Source organism: Cetorhinus maximus, chromosome 18 (assembly GCF_964194155.1).
Source record: "Cetorhinus maximus chromosome 18, sCetMax3.hap1.1, whole genome shotgun sequence".
Taxonomy (NCBI): domain Eukaryota; kingdom Metazoa; phylum Chordata; class Chondrichthyes; order Lamniformes; family Cetorhinidae; genus Cetorhinus; species Cetorhinus maximus.
The window spans coordinates 89,162,696-89,178,562 of record NC_135896.1 but is presented as its reverse complement, the minus strand read 5'-3'; the positions used below and the strand labels follow the sequence as shown (position 1 = coordinate 89,178,562).

The 15,867-nt window shown below is 38.7% G+C and overlaps 1 protein-coding gene across 1 annotated transcript in view; it reads right to left on the bottom strand.

Annotated features, from left to right (window-relative positions):
• Nucleotides 1-4,504: 4,504 nt before the first annotated feature.
• synj2bp (synaptojanin 2 binding protein) overlaps nucleotides 4,505-15,867 on the bottom strand; it is a 29,431-nt gene continuing 18,068 nt past the window's right edge. Inside the window, exons 2-4 of the mRNA XM_078563143.1 lie at nucleotides 14,062-14,198; nucleotides 11,701-11,796; nucleotides 4,505-9,245 (exon numbers count right to left, since the gene is read on the bottom strand). Coding sequence (XP_078419269.1) covers nucleotides 9,129-9,245; nucleotides 11,701-11,796; nucleotides 14,062-14,198 — 350 coding nt within the window. The 3' untranslated portion in view covers nucleotides 4,505-9,128. The remainder of the gene's footprint in view (nucleotides 9,246-11,700; nucleotides 11,797-14,061; nucleotides 14,199-15,867) is intronic.

Sequence of the window (15,867 nt, the reverse complement as noted above, 5' to 3'; positions counted from 1 at the left end):
TAGACCACAAAATTCAAAAGCCAACCTGTGCAACTCACAAACCTTCTAAGAGTACTTATTCACTGCCTTCCCATTTGCTAATTTCATCCCACGTCGATTGACAATACTATTGAGAAAGGAAAATCCGGGCCACTATGTTTTGCACTGCTACGTATAATAATTTAAAAAGTTGCTTGATGACTGCATGCAACTTACTTTCTAAAGAATGCTAGACTGATGGGTGATAATAATGCAGATGCTTATAGTATAAGGAAAATTGAAACAATGGTATCAAATTCCATGATCCTACTACCAATAAACAGCATTATGTAGAATTTAAATCATTCTTATACTAAGTACAATACATCTTATGTATAGTATTTTATATTGTGAATTATCTTTTCATTGAAACAGTATATGCATAAATAACATTCACATCTATAGAATGTTCAAAACAATGAGCATTAAATGTTGTATTTTTCTTCATATACAGCAATGAGCCTGAGACGATTTGTATTCAAACAAGTAGTGCAGTTTAAAGAAGAATGTATGCAACAGCCACCATAGGCATGCAAATGCATCTGGGAAACCACTTGGCAATTACAAAGAATGATAGGAAAATTATCCAGTGTGGGGGACAGTAACTATGTACAAACAGCAGGTGTTTATCAATACACCATAAGAATCACAACAAATCCCATGTAATTTAAAAACAATGTTGTACTTCAGTCTCTTATGGATAAATTTACTTTCCTACCATATTGGATTGTGTGGGCACTGTCACATTGTCACCGGTAGCAGCTTTTTCTGTCCTGATATGTTGAGTTGGTAATGTCTATAAAACTATGATATTCTTCTTTCTTACCACGTGATCGAAAATTAAACTTGTCATTTGCTTTTAGCTGAATGCTTGATTTTGGAAACCATTTCTATGTCTGTTCCTTCTCACTGTTAATCACATTGTTTAGGAATCTTCAATGGCACAAAAGTGCTGACAAGGAGTGTCTAAAAGGTTTTCAAAATTATAACACACCTTGAGGGCAAGCTGTGCTTTTTTTTAATTCCTTCACAGGATGTGCGCATTGCTGGCTAGGCCAACATTTGTTTTCCATTCCTAATTGCACTAGAGTAGGTGGTGGTGAGCCACCCTCTTCAACTGCTGCAGTCCCCATGGTTGTAGGTACACCCAGAGTGCTGTTAGGGAGGGAGTTCTAGGGTGTTGACCCAGTGGCAGTGAAGGAATGGGCATATTGTTCCAAGTCAAGATGGTGTGTGGCTTGGAGGGGAACTTGCAGGTGGTGGTGTTACCATGTGTTTGTTGCCCTTGTCCATTTGGCTGGTAGCCGTTGTGGGTTTGGAAGTTGCTGTCAAAGGAGCCTTAGTGAATGCAAGGGTGTTTCCACTGACAATGATCTCTGGAAAACAAAATATTTTTTTCAATGCATTATTGGAACCAATTGGGCTGTTTTTAGCCACTATTCGGCCTCCTAAAACTCAAACATTGGGTCCTAGATGTGCACACACACTTCCAGTAGGAAGTGTGCTGGACATCATTCTGGTACAGTAATTTGCATATGCACCAAACAGCTTCTGGCAGCATGCAGAGCAGATAGTCATCGTCAGCTGGCTGTCCCTCGATGATTCCTTCATTCTGTGGCAGTCCTTATGCTAGCTGTATTTGACTAACAGCATCTCAGGTAACAAAGGTTGCTTTAAACTCCTCAATCTTTTGTACATTCCCGAGTGTTGTACATCTGCACACTTTGAAATAACACCATGTATGTATTAGGCCAGGTCATTGATAGGAATTAAAAAACAGTAATCTTGATGCCGCCACCTGAGGGATACCACTATGTACTACCCTCCAATTTTCAAAATAACCATTTACTCTGCTGTCTATTAGCCAATTTCGTATCACCCTTGCCACTGCTACTTTAGTCCGATAGGTTTCATTTTTACCAATGTGCCTGTATCAAACGCCTTTTGAAAGACTACGTATGCACATCAACTGCACCATCTTCATAAATCCTCCCCCACTCCACTTCAAGGAATTCAATGAAATTAGTCAAACATGATTTGTCTTTAACAGACCCTAGCTATCATTTATCAACCCATAAACTTCAAGTGATTAGTGACTTTGTAGGCTGACCGGCCTACAGTTGCTATGTTTATCCTCTTTTACACAGCGTGTAAACATTTAGAATCCTCCAGGGACGATTGGAAGATTGTTGCCAAAGCCTTCTTCACTTCTTCCACCCTTAGTTCCTGTATGAACCGGGTGACTTTTCAATTTTAAGCACTGCCAAAATAATACCTCTTTATCCTTTTGCATCTTGTACTTCTCTACTAACCCCCTTCTTTACAGTGATATTGACAGCATCATCTAGTGAAGGCAGATGCAGAACATTCATTTAGTATCTCGGCTATGACCTCTAACTGCACGAGATAATCATTTTGGTCACTAATCACCCCACATTACCTTCCTTTGACTTAATCCTTTCCTGTGTCTGCCTCATGTACCATTAGGCAAAGCACATGCTCATGTCCATTTCCATGGCTATTTTTTTTTCCTGGAACAGGTCACCAGAGGTAATAGCTTGAGAGGCACAACTCCACATCAAGCATGGCTGACCAGGAGATTCTCCCACTCTTACCACCTGCCAGAGGCAAATTGGAAGGCTTTACAGACTGATAATCAACCCATTTGGCCATGTTATGAACGCACTTTCTTTAGCCATCAAGTGCTGGAGTGGGACTTGAACTTGAGCTTCTGGCTCAGGGGCAGGGACTACCACTGTGCCACAAGACCTCCTTCAATTATCTTATTGCTATCAATATGGCTAAGGAAGATTTTAGCAGCTCCTTTTATGTTCTCATACTCTACCTTCCCCTTAATTCTTTCTTCACTTCTCCTCTGTAAACTGTGTATTCAGCTTGGCTTCATATTCTACTATGAGTCTAACATTTATCATTAGCCTCCTTTCTGTTTCACTTTAAACTCCATCATTAGTCATACCAGTAGATCTGGCTCTGGATACCCTTTCTTTCCACTTTTTGGGAATGCTCCTAGCCTGTACCTGAACTATCTCTGAAGGCCCCACATTACACATTTTCACCTCAGAATTTGATCACTCATAAAGCAGTCTCATTACACCTATGTGTTGAGGTGTAAAACACTTGCTTTTCTGTCCCATAGGTGTCATGTAGTTTACTGAAAAAAGCAAATAAGATATGACTAAGTATGTCTGAGCATGGGCAAATTGTGGGTAATTTAGCCTTAGTTACGAGCAGTCAAGACATAAAAAGCAAAAATAAAGGGGACAAATTAGTTCATGAATAGAGCAGCAAGACAGGAACAGAAATTATAAATCCAATAATGCTTCACTGCATAATTTCCCAAAGGGAATTTTCAATAGTCCCTTTCTATAACTGCTGCTGAATGTAGATGTTTTCTTTGCCAACAAATATTGCCCCTCTCCTTTTGACAACAATGGTACATCAAGCACAAAAGTCCATCTATCTCTTTCCTATTCAGTTGTTCCCCACCCCACCCCTCCCCAAACACCTGACACAGGGGGCAGATTCACCTTTTAAAAATTCAACATACACCATGAATGTGAGATTTTAAATGTGCTGCTTCAGCAGTCTGATTAGTGCTCACAGAAGTACCCGCTTTTCGCCCACAGCGTCACACTATTTTAGAACAATTGCAGGTCAATACTCATCCAAATGCATACAAATAGTGGTGGTGGAGGATATTTGCATCAACTGAAATATATTTTTGCTTTGTAACTTCTTCCCAACACAATATTTAAACCTTAGCACACATCAGAACATCTTAATATTGGTTTGAGATGCTGTTTCCTTATACAGAAAATGTTATTTACCCTCTAATTTTACGCAAAAATAGGTCCAAACAGCAGTACGCTATATCCCCATCCAATTCAGAAATCTGAAGTCCTGAAATACCAGGTGTCTGAAAATATTTTGGAGCAGATCCTAGCAACTCACCGACTCGTCACTCTGCGCTGCAACAAATCAGGAAGGCATTGGTTCTCCTGATGTGGTGACTAGATAGCACAGGAAAACGCGTTAGATTACAAAACCATTTCTCTATGCTCTGTCAATTCTGACATATCTCTATCAGTCTACTCTCTCTTGCGATTCCTCTCTTCTCTCCTTTTGCAGTGGTGCTTTTGAGCAGACCCAAGTCCCAGGGCATAGTTTGGTTTTTTTTTTTAAACACTCATCATGGCATCTAAGAAAAGTGCAGCAGAACTTAAGCATATTACACTTACAAATATTGGAAAAAGCATAAAACAAAGAAAGTAGATAAGAGTGTTTCAGTGAGACCACAACCAGATCAGCCATGATCTTACTGAATGGCAGAGCAGGCTCGAAGGGTTGAATGGGGCTTACTCCTGCTCCTAAGTCCTATGTTCCTATTGAAAAATTTGTGTGAGGGTGTCTCAACAGTTTATGATATCAAGAAGCAGCGTGAACATAGAACACATAGAATATACAGTTTGAATAAGCAAAACAATTTTATTACTGCTTTATGTTTCATCACTATTTTATGTTTCGGGTAAATATTTATTTCTATGGTGTTTCCTGGTTCACATTTGTGGTTCAGACATTCTAACATCATTCTATAATCCAGAAAATTCTGAAATCCGGAAGTGACTTGGTCTCAAGCAATCCAGAAGGTTATAGTTTAATAGCTACCAAGCTTTTTCTTCTTAAACAATATTCATGTCATTACAGAAATACTCAGGGAATTGTATGTGATTTCTACCAGTTTTGCAAGAGTTTTGATAAAAAAGATAGTGTAGCTCACTCCCAAGTTTGGACACACAAGTAAATAAATTAAGATTCTTTAAAGAAAGTGAATATTTGAGAAGTAACTTTACGACTAGCATTACAGTAACAGTTCTATTTCAGGCATCTCCTGTACAGAATTATACATAAATATAACATTTTTATCTGGATACATTTGTTTTGCGGTACCTTTTTTGCCAAGCATCAATTTTTGTTCAAAAACCTAGACTGCATTAATAGTGATACAGATCAGACCTTCATAACATGCTCATTAACATGAATGTAGACTATATTTTGAACCATTATGCAATTTTCAAAGTTAATTAGCAGCATTTCAGGCCAACAGTTACTATATATAAAAATCAAACTTTATGACCAAAATGACCATCTTGATTATAAATCTAGGCAACACATCGACAAAGATGATGTGGTTTCATTAATACATTGATTGCACACATCAATTAAAAGTCAGTTCTGGCAGTTTTATTTTCATCATAATAGAAAAAAATGAAGTTATATTGAAACATATTAAAACCTCATTAGTAGTGAAGGACTTTCTTTTTAAAGGCCTCATTTGGTATACTTTCCACAGTAGGCACTGGGTCTAGAAAAACAGAATTTCAGCACAGTCGGTGTATATAGATATAGCAAAAGTGGCATATAATAAAATACTACATTTGAGATGAAGTTACCAATGATCTGTTGCATAAAATGAAGGAGATTTATGTACTGATGTATAGCTCATATTGTTCTAATATTGAAGGTTATGGTAGTAAATCAAAAGTTACCATTTACCTGACTATTGTTTGAGCTACAAGAGGTCAATAAGTTTGGGATTAAACTGGCAACAAAGCACATCTGTCCAAAAACAGAAGTGTTATTATTGGTTTCAAGTACTTTTACGAGATAAGCTATAGGTTTTCCTGCAAGGTTTATTAGTTGAAAACAAAATTGTGCACACTTATTTTCCAAATTCAGTTACCCATTTTACAGCGCCTGTGACCTAAAAATCTTCTTCATCACCACAACAGTTCCTGGAAGCCAAGAAGCTTACAGGTTACAAAGCATGAAATATACTACAGTTAAAATCTAAGCTAGAATCTAAGAAAATAAAGGGCATTAAGGAACAAACAAGAAAGATGGTACAATATATGAGGGTGGGGGTTACTGCTATTTCAACACTGAAACTTTGATAACTCTTTGTACAGGACATATATATCCCTGCCTACAATCTTCACCATTGGCAGAGTATTAAATGGCAAAAGATTCTGTACTGTAGATTCTGTAGAGAATAGAGTGCTGTTCAGGCAGGAGTTTAGACATGCACTTTATAGTACAGAACTTGTATATTGCTGAAAAGATAGGCATATTGCTGAAGCTTGGGGAGCCTATAGTTCCCGTTGCTTTCTCAGTGGCAACGCCTTGGCCAGAATTGACTTGCCAACCAATCAGCACCCTTTTCTTCCATAGTATAAATTGTTGCGTTTGTTTGAAATTTGGCACTCTTTTGTTTTATCCTGATGAGTGCAAGACGGAAAGCCTCGGCAACGTCTCTCTTTTCAGCAACGTACATGTGCTTTAATTAGATCGAGGTTTTACAACAGGGCCCTGTATATTCAGGCAATGTAGTTATTGTTGTCACTTCTGAATGCATGAAATGCCAATTTGAGTTTACAATTGGGCAGGGTCCCTGTCTACTGCCGCAATACTTCACATCGAGGTGTTCCTTTACTCCAGAAAAAGACCTGCCCATTCAAACACTATCACAGGAATGTGCAGAGTAGACATTTAAAAACGTCTCTGCAAAGTCCTTGCCACTTTACTAAACAGGTTCCTCAAGAATTCCATTGTAAACTAATCCAAATTTCCTTTAACAAGTAAAACTTTGCTGATTTGCTATTCAAACCACACAATATCCAGATGCGGAATTAGGTTGAAATTTCTACTGAATTAAAATAAACATACATTCTATTGTCCTATTATTTACAATCCCAGAGATCTCTAGGTGGCATGGTTCTAGAATGTCAACCTGATTTGGGTGAAAGCAGGAAGACTATTATAAAAGTACAGTCCCAATTAAATATTTGGCACAATATTTGGATTTTTTCTTTAAAACAGATTTTTGAATTAGAACAAAAATTTCCACATTCCCATAAATTATTTAAAAGTAGATTTTTTTTTTAAAAGTCTGTTGTATAACAGAGGTTCAATGCTGTCTCAAGTCCAATCATCTTGGGTCAAAAAAGTGCCAGAAAAGTATCAATATTTCAGTATAACGTTACCTATGCACTTTAACAGGGAAAAAATTCAGGGTAAATCAATGCTGCCCATTTTCATGCACTCAAACAAGAGTGATACTGCCCAAAAAAAGTGGAAGCCATCATCCATTTACTCCCTTTAAAGATTGTAGAGCCTCAAAGGGAAGGAAAAAATGGATATGTGCAACTGAGCTGGTGTTTGTCAATTACTTGCTACTTTGCTTTTTCCAAACAAACTCGTATTTTAATCCATGATTTGTACACTGCCAACAGTCACTTAAATATTAAAATGACTGGACAGTAAAGGGGAGAGAATGTACATCATTTTTGTAGGCCACAGATAGTCTCAATATCAGTCACAGTTTAGTTGTTGACACCTGCAGACATAGGATTATGATGTTGCTCAGCAGTTCTATAGTGTATCCAAAAAGCATTTGGCAGGGGTTTCAGCAAATAAATTCATCCCATTATTCAACTGGTTGGCAATAAGCCTCACAGTCTCTTCCAAATGGAACACCAGGTCACTAGGGCCCAAAGACTCATCCACAATCTTCACCATTGCTTGGTGACCAGCCAACTGAGGTGGTGTGACTCAAGCAGGCTCGGCAATTGTATTGGCCCACAGCAACTTGACATGAAGTATATCTAGCAGCCAAAGGAACCGCACCAGAGTATTCATTTAAAATGCTACATGCATTATGTCAGCAGAAAACATGCAGCATTTTTCTGAAGGAGGCACAAAATAATTGTAGTTATAGAATGTCCACGTGTATATGCAGAACTAGTTTCCTCAGGATTTGTATAACATTAGTATTTTGAGAGGCTGACTGACTAAAACTTGGTCTTTAAGAATCTGTTTATAGCGTCTACTTCATTAGTCTGCAATAACCATTTTGAATACCTTACAGTCTGTTTTCAAGCAAGTTAAGAGAGTAAAATTAGCACTGAATAGTTCCTCTGTTACAGCTCTAATATTTGAATCTCTAATTTTGTTAGGTCATTGCAGCATTGTGAAGTAAACCTGCTAGGACAGCAAGACTTCCAAATCGAAATATATAGTACAGAACTTTGTTGAAAAACCTTTACATGGAAATTAACCATTACATAGTAGGGGTTTACAAGGGTTGAAAATACAGCATTCAACAACACCACATTTAAACTTGCCAATTAGGTAACACGATTTTAGTACCCAAAATTACTGAGGTTACTTGATTTTGATGCAAATACTGCAGTGAAGCTGATGAAGACAGAAAACAATTCAATTAGCACACTAAATCCTTACGCTGTTATTTTGTCAAAAGTAGTGTCTCGTTGGTTTCATGTGCTTTGTCAAAAAAACAATCTAGTTAAAAAATGCACTTTTGTAAATGACTATGGTTAAGTGTTGGAAATTTGCTAAGTGAAACATAGTGTCCTTTTTCGACCATACTGTTTTAAGGTTTTCAAAATAGTTCAACAACATTTTGAGAAATGTGATTTTATCCTAACACAAAAATAGTGCACGTGCCATATTTACCAACAGGCTTTTCAACTGTTTGAGCACACACTACTTACAGAAGCAATCAGTTGTTGAAAGATACTAATTGTTAGAACATAGATTATTAAATTAGATTCTAAACACTTTCTTCTCCAGTGTATGGGAGGTCACACACTGAAATGTGATTACTTCTCTAAAATTTTAACCCTTAATTTTTTTCATACCATCTAGCTGTGAAATCTTTGCCTGATCAATCACTCCTGAAGGATTTTCCGAGTCCTGTCTTTAAAAAATTTCCAGTGTATAGGTTGCACCATCATTCATGTTTATGTTCTAAAATTATGGGAGATCTTTATTTGTATCTTCAGAAAAATTACATCCAGGAAATAAAAAGGAGAAAGTTGCAAAGCATTGCAACTTATTATCTGTGGTATATAAACGACACGGGCATTTAGTGTGCGTGTGTGCATTCTCTTTAAGATCCTATAGTAGCTTACAAATTTCAAAGCTAACATCTAAGCACACAAATAAGCAGCAGCAAATATAGGGTTTTAAAAATTATTGCCCTGTTGTAAAAGACATCAGTATTTGCATTTTCATAACCTACGGCGATATTTCACGTATACGAACATTGCCAACACTGCTATGCCAAGTGATGCCAACACTAGTGGTGAGAAACCAGACACGTCGATTTGATTATTCTTGGTTTTTATCTGAAAGAAAGCATTAAATATATTAGTGGACTGTAATTAAACACCAAAATATCCAAAATGCATTTTTAAGCTTTCAAAAGACATCCACATTTCCCAGGCTTCAATTTAATCACCATTTTGGGGGCTAACACACCAATTACTTTCCCAGTACTCATCTCTTTTGAACTCATAGTAATCTGTGGCAGTGGATGCACAACCCAGCACTGTTTGGGTTAAAAAGCTAATTTCTGAAATATTAGCTTTTGTGCAAAAAAAAGCAGGGTAAGGTAAGCCTTAAGGACCTGTATGTTTTCACCAATCGTATGTGAAGTGACTTATTGTTTCCTCAGAGGCCCTGACTAAATTTACGATACTTTGGCTGGTAAACAAACTTTCCCCAGTGGACTTGGAGTGTCCAATGGAAATAAATCTACTACAACTGCTTTGCCTTCATCTGTTTATTGTATGGTTTGGCTCTCCCACTTGGCTGCTAACAAATTTCTAATCACATTATAGCACAATTGCACCACGGCCACAGTTCAGCATTTGAGCATTCAAAAAGCTGACAGGATGCTGTTGCTTAGAGAATGGTAACGCATTGGGATAACTTCCCTCACCTAATGTAACCATGGCATTGCAGAATACTTAAACCAGAAAAAAACAAGAGCGGACTGACAAAAATGATCAAAATAAATTTCTGTTAAATTGAAAACCCTTGTCCACATTTTTAATTAGCATTGATTTTAAACTGAAAGATGTAGACTTTGATTTTGCACGATAGTTAGAAGAAACAAATCCTTAACAGTGAATTTACATCGACTAAACAGGCTAAAATGTGAAACAAAGATAACCATGCATGGAAAGATAACCATGCATGGAAAGATAACCATGAAAAGTAGCAAGGATGCTTCCTTGATAAACACCAGCATTCTGAACTGCAAAATGTCTAATAGCTGCCAATATTGAATGTAAGAAATAGGAGAGGACTAGGCTGCACAGCTCCTAGAGCCTGCTCTGCCATTCAAAAGGATCAAGGCTGATCTTTGACCCCAACTTCACTTTCCTGCCCAATCCTATCCCTTGATTCCCTCAAAGCACAAAAGTCTATCGATATGAACCTTGAATACTCGCAGCAAGCACCCATGGCCCTCTATGGTAGAGAATTCCAAAGTTTCATTATCCTTTGAGTGACAAAATTTCTCCTGATCACAGCCCTAAATGGACAGCAATTATCCTGAGACCAAGATCTCTAGTTTTGGATTCTGCAGGGGAAACCAGCTTTCAGCATCCACCCTGTCAAGCTGTTTCGATGTGATGACCTCGCATTCTTCTAAACTCCATGAGAATATAAATCCAGTCTACGGAATATTTCCTCATGCTTGTTGACCTCAATGGAGGACTCAAAGAACTTGCATTTATATAGTGAATTTGCTGATTTCAGGACATCCCACAACACTTTACAGCCAATCTGAAGTGTAGTCACTTTTCTAGTATGGGAAACACAACAGCCGATTTACACACAAAGTAAGGTCCCACAAACAGGAATGAGATAATGACTGGATAATCTGCTTTAGTGATGTTGGTTGAGGGATAAATATTGGACAGGACACTGGAGGAACTCCCTTGCTCTTCTCTGAAAAGCGTGTTATGGGATCTTTTACATCTATGGTTTAATATCTCACCCGAAAGACGACACCTGTGACCGTGCAGCACTCCCTCAGTACTGCACTGAAGTCTCAGCCTAGGTTGTGCGCTCAAGTGATTGGACCGGGACTTGAATCAACGGTCCTCTGACTCAGAGGCAATAGTCTTGGAGTTTAGAAGAATGAGAGGTAACCTTATTGAAACACAAGATTCTTAGGGGGCTTGACAGGGTAGATGCTGAGAGGTTGTTTCCCCTTGTGGCAAAGTCTAGGACCACAGGGCATAATTTCAGAGTAAGGGGGCACCCATTTAAAACAGAGATGAGGAGGAATTTCTTCTCTCAGAGGTTAGTCAATCTGTGGAATTCTTTACTGCAGAGGATTGTAGAGGCTGGGTCGTTAAGTATATTGAAGGCTGAGATAGATAGATTTTTAATCAGTAAAGGAATCAAGGGTTTATTGGGAAAAGGCAGGAAAAGTGGAGTTGAGGATTATCAGATCAGCCATGATCTCATTGAATGGTGGAGCAGACTCGAAGGGCCGAATGGTCTACTTCTGCTCCTACATCTTATGGTCTTATAGTGTTACTATTGAGCCAAGGCTGACAGCAAGGCTAATTCAATAACCAACGAGTCATTACTTGCAGCATTATCTAAGTAGACACTTGGCTGAGACAATGATTCAAAACAACGTCAACACTTCCAAAAGACTTGCCAAAAAATAAATTGCCCTGCCACAGGTTTCTTGCAAGTAGCACCAGTGAATTCTTGAGGGAATCAGGAAGTAGAAGTTGGGCTAACCAACAAACAGGCTTGATGGCACACACACTTTACCTTTTTTAAAACGAGTAGTGTCACCTCATCACCTGAACTTCTAAATATTTCCACGGCTTCCTGATGAGTCAAGTTGCAGAGCTCTCGCCCATTGATCTAGTTGAAAAAAGGAAATTTATTGTACAAGATGATCGGCAAGGTTAGGATGCAGTTTATACAGATCTAAGCACAGTTCTGTGGCAGTAAAGACGTTAATGTCTAATGTAGCAAAACGAACTGCATAATCCAAAAGATTACTCATCTTCAGTCACACCACCAGCTGGAACCACTATTCAATCATTCCAGCAGGGGAACTAACTTTTCAACTGTGTTTCCACTTGAGTAAGAGCTCAGTTCATAGCACCCTTGCCTTTGAATCAGAGGGTTGTGGGTTCATGTCCCACTCCCGGAAACCAAGAACTGTGATTGTACTCGAAAAGAGTTGCAATCTGTGACTGTTGATAACTCGAAAGAGTATCAGCAGCATTTAATTTGATATTTAGCTATACAAATGGCCCAAAGTTCAATTTAGTTATTGCTGAATTAGCTAATTCCAGCCAGGGCAAGTATAGGAAATGGCCTCAATGAATGGGTGGAACAGAATCGGTTCCCACTTCTGAATGCTATCCAATGACACCTGATGAGTGCTGCTGTGATGCTCACCATGATCAAACTGACTGCCAAAATATATTGTCTAGATTCATCACTTGGGTGAAGTAACAAAGGCCTTCAGGCACTGCTGGTGCTTCAGTGGTCAGCAGTGAGTAGTTAGCAACACAAACTTGGAGGTCGTCACATTAAGCACCAGTCTCTGCCATGTTTGCTGATGAAATGCTGCAATGCTCTTAGATTTATGGTGGGGTTAAAACTGCAATCAAAATCCTAGAATGGTTGCAGCATAGGATGCCATTCAGCCCACTGTGTTTGCGCCAGCTCTCTCTCTCTTTGCAAGAGAATCTGTTAGGCCCACTCCTCTGCCCCTTCCCCATTGCCCCGCAATTTCTCACTCTTCGGGTGCTTAGCCAAATCCCCTTTGAAAGCCCCAATTGTATCTGCCTCCATCACACTCTCCAGTAATGCCTTCCAAATCCTAATCGCTTGCTGAATAATATAGCTTTTCCTCATATTGCTCTTGGTTCTTTTGCAATTCAACTTATATCAGTATCCTCTGGTTCTTGAGCCTCCCGCCAATGGAACAGCTTCTCTCTGTCCACTCTGTCTAAACTCCCTACGATTTTGAATGCTACTATCAAATCTCCTCTGAATCTGTTCTTCTCGAAGGAGAACAAACCCAGCATCTCCAATTTATTCACTTAACTGAAGTCCCTCATCCCTAGAACTATTCTTGTAACTCTTTTCCGCACCCTCTTTAAAATTTACACCTTTCTGAATGTGTGGGGCCTGAATCCAGTTGAGGCCGAACCAGTTTCTTTTTACAAAAGTCCATTATAACTTCTTTGCTTTCGTACTTCCTAGCAAAACGTATGGCTTCACACTCCATTCCACCAGCCTGTCAATCTCAACACCCTCCTCACAATTCACAACATTTCCAAGTTTTGTGTCATCTGCAAATTTTGAAATCAGGCCCTGCAACCCAAGTCTCGGTCATTAATACATATCAAGAAAAGCATTGGTCCTAGTACTGATCTCACTGTATACCTTACTCCAGTCTGAAAAACAACCATTACTCTCTGTTACCTGTCACTCAGCTAACTTCATATCCATGTTACCTGCCACTTTTATTCCATGGGCTTCAACTTTGCTCTCAAGTTACTTCTTCAAGCACCTTTTAAGTCCATAGAGAATACACAGTGTGTGGACATTTTTAGCTTTCCAAAGTCAAATAGCCCACTGGCACCAGATCAGACAGGAGGAACTAATGAAGAGAGAGCAGAATCCACAGAGCCGTAACCCATAAGGGGTCACCACCTTCAGTAGACGGATGGGGACGTGGGAGGGATGGAGAATAGGGAAGTTCAAGGACAATATTTTAGACATTACTTGTGTCTGTTCTACTTCTAAGTAATCAACCCTATCCTCCCAAAAATATGGCTGTGCTAATTCCATGATTCATGGAGGATAATTGATTATATTACTGTTACTTTTTTTTTATTTTGAGGCACCACCACAAACTTCTGAACTCTACAGGGGGAATTCGGAGTTAGTTAGTCCAACAGGCTGCGCAGATTACACAGGGATAAGGGAAGGATTTTTAAATTTGCACCGATAGAATGTTGGATTATCCACCCGTTATACACCTCTCCCACAAAACTGGTGGAAAGGAAAGAGAGAGGGGTGTGTAACAGCCAGCTGATCCAATATCACCTGGTTTTACACTGCTGCTCAACGCAGCACTCAAAATAAACATGTTAGATGCCTTACTGCTAAGATTTGGTCCTGTTCCTTTAAACGCCCATCAAGAGCTGCAGGTCCATCTTTTTTAATTTTGGTTACATAGATTGCACTATCATTACAAAAGTGCTGGTGGTCGGTTCCTCCAATAATATTGAATCCCAGCCCTGCAGGAGAAAGAAAAACAAGGCCACAAATAAACTCAGTCAACAGGGTATTAAAAATTGTTCCAGCATCTGCCAGTGACTATCGCACCACAAATTTCTCAAATAAATTGAACATTTGCAATAATCTGCATTTCTTCAATAAAGCAGTAGCGATTTTTGAGCAACGGTGAACAGGGCATTTGTATTGTTTGAATAGGATAAATCTATTCTAAGCCTGTAGAACAATTTAAATAAAATCCTTGCGGCAAACTCCAATAACAGTGAGCAAAAAGAAAAAGCACTACTCATGCAATATCCTACACCCGAATCTTTTTTTGTTCCAGGAAGATTAAAGTTCATGCACCTTTTTGAAATGTCTGAATATTTAAGAACCTTAGTCCTGCCATTAGCTAACAGCCCAGATTTTGCTGTCCTGAATGAACAAGGCAAGCAGCTGTACATCTCCTTAACTAAGGGTTGAAAAATAGTAACAAGGAAAAGGAGAGTGTAAATTGTTGGGTGAATTCAATTTTAAATCAGGTACAGAAAGAAAAAGATACAGAGTGAGAGAGATTAGATTAATAAAAGAAAAAGAATTGCACTTATATAATTGCTTTTCATGACCACAGGACTTCTCAAAACTCTTTACAGCCAATGAAATACTTTGACAGTGACTACACTTCAAAAATGTAGAAAATGCAGTGGCCAATTAGCACACAGCAAGCTCTCACAAACAGCAACCTGATAACGCCCAGATAATCTGTTTGATGTTGATTAAGGGATTAATATTGGCTAGAGCACCCTACTCTTCTGCAAAATAGGGCCATAGGATCTTTTACGTCCACTTGTGGGCAGATGAGGCCTCAACCTAATGTCACATCCAAAATCCACTCCCTCAGTACTACACTGCACTGTCAGCTTTAATTTTCGTGTTCAAATCCTGGAGTGGAACTTGAACCACAGCTGACACTAAAGGAGCAAAAGAAAAAAAGTCTTAAATTTGATATTTTAAAATTTCAAACAATTAAAACCTGAGGGAATAAGATGCCATACTTTTAATAGTTAATTTGCAGTGCTCAGAGTGTGTTGGCAGTAATTGGCAATTATCATATTAAAAGGGTACTGTGCTTGTAATGAAAAGATTTAATTTTGTGGTGACTCATTTATATTTACCGTGCAAATACAGCAACTTCCCAACATTCAAACACCAATGAAGCAGACAGCAGAATGTGTTTGTGAAGCTAGTAGCATAACTCAGACAGCAACTTTTGGATATTGGCATTTAATTGCACTGCTGCCTGTTGCCTGAAACTCTTTCGAGTTATCAACAGTCACAGATTGCAACTCTTTCGAGTACAATCACAGTTCTTGGTTTTCCAGGAGTGGGACATGAACCCACAACCCTCTGATTCAAAGGCGAGGGACGTTAGCAGTAATGAGTTCCGAAGAAAAGTTATATTGGACTTGAAACATTAATTCTGTTTCTCTCTCCAGAGATGCTGACAGAGCTGCTGAGGTTTTCCAGTATTTCATTTTTATTTCAGATCTCTAGCCTCTACAGTACTTTGCTTTTATTTGGACATAAGAGGTTGGTACATTTTGTAAGTGGAAACACTGGTCCACTAGAGAACATACTGCTCAACAGTCTCATTAGAAACCACAACTTGTGATTGATGCAATTCCTCTACAC